The 8,088-nt window shown below is 31.1% G+C and overlaps 1 protein-coding gene across 2 annotated transcripts in view; it reads right to left on the bottom strand.

Annotated features, from left to right (window-relative positions):
- Positions 1-4,934: 4,934 nt before the first annotated feature.
- LOC108763306 (sialin) overlaps positions 4,935-8,088 on the bottom strand; it is a 16,331-nt gene continuing 13,177 nt past the window's right edge. Inside the window, exons 3-10 of one of the 2 annotated variants that reach the window (XM_018510813.1) lie at positions 7,687-7,817; positions 7,496-7,601; positions 7,284-7,368; positions 6,972-7,192; positions 6,561-6,707; positions 6,333-6,465; positions 5,973-6,214; positions 4,935-5,260 (exon numbers count right to left, since the gene is read on the bottom strand). In XM_018510813.1, coding sequence (XP_018366315.1) covers positions 5,045-5,260; positions 5,973-6,214; positions 6,333-6,465; positions 6,561-6,707; positions 6,972-7,192; positions 7,284-7,368; positions 7,496-7,601; positions 7,687-7,817 — 1,281 coding nt within the window. In that variant the 3' untranslated portion in view covers positions 4,935-5,044. The remainder of the gene's footprint in view (positions 5,261-5,972; positions 6,215-6,332; positions 6,466-6,560; positions 6,708-6,971; positions 7,193-7,283; positions 7,369-7,495; positions 7,602-7,686; positions 7,818-8,088) is intronic. The other variant, XM_018510812.1, reaches the window with a different exon arrangement.

The following is an 8,088-nucleotide window of genomic DNA, read 5'->3' as shown; positions in this document are numbered from 1 at the left end:
TCTTTCTCTGTTTACTGAAGCCTGATTGGTTGTTGTTAATCCAACAACCAATCAGGCTAGTTAGAAACAACAGTAAACTGAGAAAGAACGATCTTATTATTCCTGCCTCTCACTCTAATCGTCTTTCTACCCCCACCATTGCCATCAGCGGTCCATTCTAGATGTCGATGATCCTCACAGGTTAGATTTCTCGACGCCAAAGAGATTTTCCAATTAATTAAAAATGAATCGCGATAAGCTGTTTTTCCGACATGTGCTTCTTCACTACTTCGACCTCAAGAAAACCGCAGCTGAAGCGCTTATTATTCGAAGTGTGTGGTGATGAAACTCCATCGGAAAAAATGTAGAGTTTGGTTTGAACGCTTCCGAAACGGTGATTTTAATGTGAGAGACAAAGAACGTCCAGGACAGCCGAAAAAATTTGAAGATATCGAGCTGCAAGAATTGCTTGATGAGAATCCAGCTCAAACGCTTTTAGAGTTGTCGAAACAGTTAAATGTTACTCCAATGGCCGTCTCAAAATGCTTGCATGCCATGGGAAAGATGTATAAGGAAGGAAGATGGCTACCACATGAGTTTGATTAAAGTATTTATTCATCTTCCCTTCGAAACAAATCAATTTTGGAGACGAAAAAACGGCAGAAATTAAGTTTAACACCTAATATATATAAAATATAAGGACAGAATATAAAAAGTACGCTAATTGGTCAATTTCGATAACATCGTAGCATAGGCATGATGTAGTCCACTTTTATCTGAGCACAGATTCAGACCATTCTTTTGTATAAGTACTCGTATATGCGCTTTCTCAGAAATTAAACGTTTATTTAAGATTCTCTTGTAATCCAGAATTTGGACATTCTCCTAATCAAATTCATGATTAAACTCGGTTCTGTGGTCTGTAATTACTGATTTGCTGGTAGTGTTCCAATTTATATAATTGCTATGTTCTGCAATCCTAGAGCTTAATTTCCTACTCGTTTGACCGACGTAAGAAGCGTTGTCACAGTCTTTACATTCGATTTTATATACTACATTCTTATTACAATTTTTTAGAAAAATATCCCTCTGAACCTTGATAAATCTATTGAGCTTACTGTTGCTAAAAAAGGATAGTTTGAGATTTTAATTTTTACAAATAGACGAAAATTTACTACAGTTTTGGGAACTTGATAGTGACTCATCATGGACAAATCGTTTAACCAGTATTGAGCGTGAATACGTATAACTTGCTGAGGATGACTCCAAAGAGAGTGGAAACGTTCAAGAATTCGTAATAAAGCTGCACATTTTTATTATTATAAATTATTTTATATGAACTAATATTTATGTGCACCCGTTTTCGCGCTGACTCTCATTAGCCTTAATCTTATTGTTATTTATCGTTTTAAAGTTTGAGAGTCCGATTTAAATTATTTATTGTTTTTTTAATAAGATCTTTAGTCAATTTAATGAAATTTATAAGCTTCAATTAAATGGTTTAATCTTCATAACAAATTTTAAAGTTTAATATAATTTAAGGAGTAACGCCACTCTAGAGCTCGAAAAAAAGACGTTTTTGATAATTTTTTACGGAGCTACAATAAAGGAAATGGGAAATCTGTTTATAGGAGTTTATTATACATATTCTGAAGTAAATAAAAAAATTTTTTAATTAATATTTTTAAACAAAATGGCGGCTACATGAAACTACGAAAGAGACCACCTCTCGCCGAAGGGTCGGAAAAGTTTCTCCCACAATTTTCAATCTGGAACAAAAACCAAAATTTTTTGAAAACTATATATGATTGGCTACAGAAGTATGTAGGGTTTTTTTGATCTTTCGTCAACTTTTTTTGTTATAAACAATTTACGGTGAAATTTTTTTTACCGAAAAATAAATTTTTTTTCAGATAAGCACTATTTTTTCAAAATTCAATATTTTCAAAATCCCCTACGTACTTCTGTAGCCAATCATATAGTTTTCAAAAAATTTTGGTTTTTTGTTCCAGATTGAAAATTGTGGGAGAAACTTTTCCGACCCTTCGGCGAGAGGTGGTCTCGAGTTTCGTATCATGTAGCCGCCATTTTGTTTAAAAATGTTAATTAAAAAATTTTTTTATTTACTTCAGAACATGTATAATAAACTCCTGTAAGCAGATTTTCCATTTCCTTTATTGTATCTTCGTAAAAAATTATCAAAAACACGTTTTTTTTTCGAGCTCTAGAATGGCGTTACCCCTTAAAGCATCAACAAACAGATTAAAGTATGAAATGCCATCGTTTTTCAATTCAACGAGATTTGCATTGATGCAAGATCACTATGAAACGTAAGAGACATATATGATGTAATAATTGTTACATGGTATAAAAATAATCTATATTTTTATATCGTATTATAATCTTCCATAAACATGCATTATTTCGAAATTAAAGTAACAAATCAATTAATATCAAAAAGATATTTATAAACCATTCTCTTCTTTTAATTCTCCTAAGCAAATTTATACATTTTCGAAAAATTAAGATATAAGTATAAAGCGCTACTTATAAAATAATACGTTATATAATTATAAAAAAATAAGTTCTTATGTTGAGCGCAATGCATAAAAATCAAAAAAGACAAAAATAAAAGACTTATTTAATTATAATTTAATAAATAATAAATTTGATCACTTGTGGATACACTGTGCAACTTTCTTTATTACTATATAATGAAATCGCATAAACTATATTCGATTATTTCTTATATATGTGTGTAAATCTACTACAATTTGTTATGTCAAATTCATAAAACAAATGCTGTCATGACTTAATTATAAAAATATATGAAAAGGAAGATATAGAAATCGTAATGATTTGAAAAGATGATACAACTTAACAATCAACAATATTATAACGCATATTTACGTGATGTACTATGAATTATGTATACTTAATTTAAAACAGCGAGTTGTAATCTTCATGTATCTTCTTTTACAATTAACACGCGCAACAAATATTATTGCTAAATATTTGCTTCACACAGATTTTAATGTAATTCGTAGTTTCGTTATTATTGACAGCACGATAAACATTGCGTCGAAAACTCGAACAATGATCGTCTTTTTCAAATGTAGGAACAACATTTAGTATCTATTTTCCTACGATGCGAACGTATAATTTCTAACGTACGATTGTACGTAACACTTCTCATGATCTACAAACATAATGCACTTCTTCTCCGCTTATTCACGAGCGCAATGTCTTTCTCTAGATGCAAAAAAATTCAATCTTAACATTGCCACTTCTTTCACGGATGCATCTTATGAATAAAAATTAAAATATGAGTTCATATTATTGTTATAACTACATTTGTACACATTTGAGCGCTCGTAAACGACGGGAAGAATATATACATAATACAGATTTCTTGTTATACGCGATCAATGGGGTTCAAGTTGTTACGTAAAAAGCGAGATCTCGTATTCGATATATTTTGCATTTATTTGAGATGTCCTTTGAAATAATTTATAGTCTCAAAGAATAAAGATCGTTTAAATCGCAGTTAAACTATAATGTATTTGTAATATCGAGTAACCTGGACTGTTTAATGGCTTGAAGACAATGCCAAGGTTCCTCAATCTAGTATTAAATATATCGACAGTTTCGTCGAGTGTTAAATGAGAGCAACATATGTGTACTTTGGCACGAAATCAAAAAATGCACTACAGAGTATTCTTACATTTCAATATATTACATTGTTTGAATACCACGTTTATAGCCCTCCTCTCCTGGATATTTAATGATAACAATCGTGACACTCCTCAAATGTATGAATGACAAAGTGTAATATCAAATATGTGGTATAAATACTTAACATTCAAAATGATACAAACGCTTGAAAATTACGAATAGTATATAAAATCTAAGTTTTAACTCCCACAGTCTTATATATGTAGTTACAATAAAAAAGAGCAGTGAAAAAATAACTCTTTATCTAAAAAAATAAATCAGATTTTGATGAAAGATATATCGTGATATTCTAGCAACGTGTATCAGTAACTGGAGCATATTCTAAACGTATTGAACATTCTATGCGCACGGTCGAAGCATTTAATTGATCAATCAGAAGAAAGAATTTTACTAATTGACCAATCACAAAGAATGCTTCGAAGCATTTGTAGTATCACGTTGACCGTACCTTATATTGAATATTCTGTACATCATTTCAATTCTCCCGTTTCACGTTTTGATATAATAATAATTAATCTAACGATTACCTTTTTATGCATCTAACAATTAGAAGCTATACAAACGTTGGTCTGTAATTGTGTATAAAGTATGACATTTTAACAAAGGTAAAATTTTGCAGCAATTTTATGCACTCTCTTCTTGACACACTATACTATTAGTTTTTGTACAGACATAAATATACATATTCTCATAGAGCACAGAAGTTGTAGTAATATTTTTACAACATTGAATATTAAAGTGTAATCGTGAAAAAATTTTTTTGCAATATTCAGCAATGTTGCAGTAATTTTTTAAAGATATTATGAAAAATAATAAGCTATGCCTTAGTCGCGACCAATATGCGTCACTGCCACAAAATGGATGTGAATGACGGAATTCTTTTGTAAATAAAAACTTATATAAGATAGAATAAAAGGCGAAAAACTAGAAGATTTTTTTAGTTATATTTTAACAATTCTTTGAAAAGATGAGTACTCAAAATTGAATTTTAAGACAAAAGTAAATGAGATGTATTTTGACAATTTTTGGTTCTTCTGTATAAAAATTAATTTAAAAACTTATTTTATTCCTAAAAGTTATGTGTTAAAATATTTTAATATAATGCATTTAAAATATTATCAAAAACACTAACACATATTATAATGTAACATTATATTACTGCAACAATGAATTGTAATATTTAAAAAAACAGACATTTTACATTTGTTACATCATTATATAGCAGCAACATTTCGCAAAATTTTTACAATGTTACAATCTTGCAATAAAATACTTCTACAATCTTTTTGTGCTGTGTGGACTTTTTCATTTTATTTTATTTCCTAATTCACTAGAGACGTTCATTTTCCTCAGTTTCCGTATCGATTCCATCTTTCATCGTATCGTTTATCTGCTTTTCCTCTTCAGAAACAGTAGGCACTTTAGTATGAGTCGAATCGTTCCATGGCTGAATTTCCGCAGATCCAAATAGCCAAAAGAGGACTGTTGCTGATATAAATACTATCGCCGATATCCAAAACATTATACGCCATTCTTCCACGCCGTTCTACAATACAAAATACAATATTACTCTTGAGGCTTCCACGGGCACTTTCTATACAGAAATTATGCGTTTCGCAGATTGTCTCCGTGTCAATTTATTTTTAGAATGCCTACGTTTCATGAAGATTGCAGTTCACTTCATCTCGGCCTGCCTCGGAACAGCCTGATACTAAGGCTGTGTTCCCAAATTGACTGCCAGTACTGAAAATCTATAGTGCACGTAACGTAAACTGTAGTAATTTCAGTGCTGGCAGTAAATTTGGAACACAGCCTAAATATTGTTCCTTCAAGTGATTCCCTTTTCACAAAAAACAATTTATATAAAGGGAATTACACAAAGGAACAGCTCAGTATCAGGCTGCTCCTCGTCCTCACGAAATGAACTGCTGCAATGTTCATGAAACGTTGGTATTCTAACAATGAATTTGGACACGGAGATAACCTGCGAGAAACGCATAATTTCTGTACAAAATATAATATATTAATAAAGATAAATAAAATAAAAAATAATACAAAATAAGGTATCTACAATTATATATAACTTTTATATATAACAATTATATATAAATAACAAAAACGCACAAATACATAAAAATGTAAAAAATATATAAAATTATTTTATACACGCTTGTGGTGTATTTTTTAATAAACCACATTTTCACAAACTAGAAAACTTATTTGTAGTTTTAACATAATTTTGATATAAAATAACATACTCTTTCATTGGTTAAAGCGCCAATAATGGGTGGAATGATAAATCCGGGAAAACTACCGAATGTGTTCATAATTCCATATAAAGAACCGGCATAGTTTGGTGCCAAGTCTTGATGATTCTGTAAGCTGGTCTGGCAGGCGGCCCCATTGAAGGCCAACGCCAGTATTAACATTATTATCGCAGCTGTGGCATCACAACCTACGTATGTCATTGCTACCAGACAAATTGCAGGTCCCATGTGAGCTGTGAGTCATATTTATGAATTATCGGTTAAATAACAATTGTCTATATATGTGCATATATATATTTTAATAACTTGATTTCAAAATTACGACAAACTTAACTGTTTCAAATTACTTACAGAATAGCATAAATATTTTCCTTATCCAGCCTAAAGATAAAAAGTTCTTCCTTCGCACGTAATCGCCCGCTGCTGCAAATAATACTCCAGCACCTAGTCTAGCTATGTAAGGTAATCCAGTTATTGCGCCACCCTACACATAAAAATATTAGAAATGTCTTCAGTAATAATAAGGTAAAATGATGTTTTATAATTGAAACAATCTTTACGAAACAAAATAAAAAATACCGATTTCATATTGAAACCAAGGACTTCTAACGTGTATTTGGGTCCATTTGTAGCGATGAAATAAATACCCCACATGTTTGCAAAGTGGGCCCACAATAATACTAGGAACGGTGGAGATGTAGCGACTGCTTTCACTGGTAGTTGGACCTATATAAAAGATGCAAGCATTAGTTTATTTTATAATTATTTATTCTATTTTTTTATTCTTTACCATTTAATACTTTATTTAACGAAGAATGTATATATACTGAGTGTCTCAACCTTTTTTGCCAATCACTTTTGTATAGATAGAGCGGACACACGCACACGCGCGCACACACACACACACACACACACACATTCTTCATCAAATAAAGTATTAAATAATAAAAAAATAAAAAATAAAAGAAATAATTATTATATACGTCATACTTTTTGTTTCGAGACGGTAGTGCCTATTTGTTCCTTTATATACGTTTTTTCCTTTTCTGTAATACCAGGATGCAAATCCGGTGTATCATAAATTAGAAATACCCACAAAACATAAAAAACTAACATAAGCCCGCTTGTAACATAAAATGCAGCCTTCCATCCATAAGCACTGATCACCGCACCGCATAAAGCGAATGTTACCACGGTTCCAAAGGGACCGCCTTGAAAAAAGAAAAACAGTGTATGTTAATATATATTTTATCAAAACAAGTTTCTATTTTAAAGATAAAGAAATGAAGAAGAGAGTAATACCTTGCATAGTCCACACAAACATGCCCTTCTCACCAGGAGGCACCCATCTGGCAATCATCGCGTGGAGAGCAGGATAAACAGCGCCCTATAAATTAATATACTATAGTCTTGCTGAAAATTTACGTATCTCACTTCAAAATTTATATGATTTATATAATGATATTAAACATAATAATACACTTAGAAAAGTCATCTAGAGTGAGGTAACTTACTCCGAAAAATCCCATTACAAAACGAAGTGCAAAAACAAAACCATAGTGAACACTAGCAGCCCAAGGCATCAGAAGATTTAATACTGCGGGTATCAATGTGGCGAATCTAATGTCACAAACGTAAAGAATGAGTATAATAATTATAGATAGTTGATTAACGATAATTAATTTATTTCAATTATAATACTTACGCTACTACTTTAGAGCCTCCGTATTTTTCAGCTAAGAGTCCAGCCGGTACACTAGCGGGCAGGACACCATAAAAATAGCCAGATAGCAATAGACCTTGGATATGTTGATTCCATTCAAAACGCTCTCCAAACTAAAAAAAATATAAGAAAATTAACATACATTTATAATATTACGGAATATATATTTTCTGCAAAAAAAAAAAGAAAGATGGACTTCCGAAAAAGTGAACTCCTGATTTTGTTATCGATACTGCTGAATTTTGGTGTGCTGATTACGACCATAAAAATTGGTGACAAGGTCATTTTCAAGATCAATATGTAAAAAAATGTAAAAAAATGTTTTTTATAATTAACCCTGAAAATGATCTTGTCGGTAATTTTTATAATCATATTTGTAATCAG

This window comes from Trachymyrmex cornetzi, unplaced genomic scaffold, assembly GCF_001594075.2.
Source record: "Trachymyrmex cornetzi isolate Tcor2-1 unplaced genomic scaffold, Tcor1.1 scaffold35, whole genome shotgun sequence".
In the NCBI taxonomy this organism is placed as follows: Eukaryota; Metazoa; Arthropoda; class Insecta; order Hymenoptera; family Formicidae; genus Trachymyrmex; species Trachymyrmex cornetzi.
This window is presented reverse-complemented; position numbering and strand designations above follow the sequence as displayed.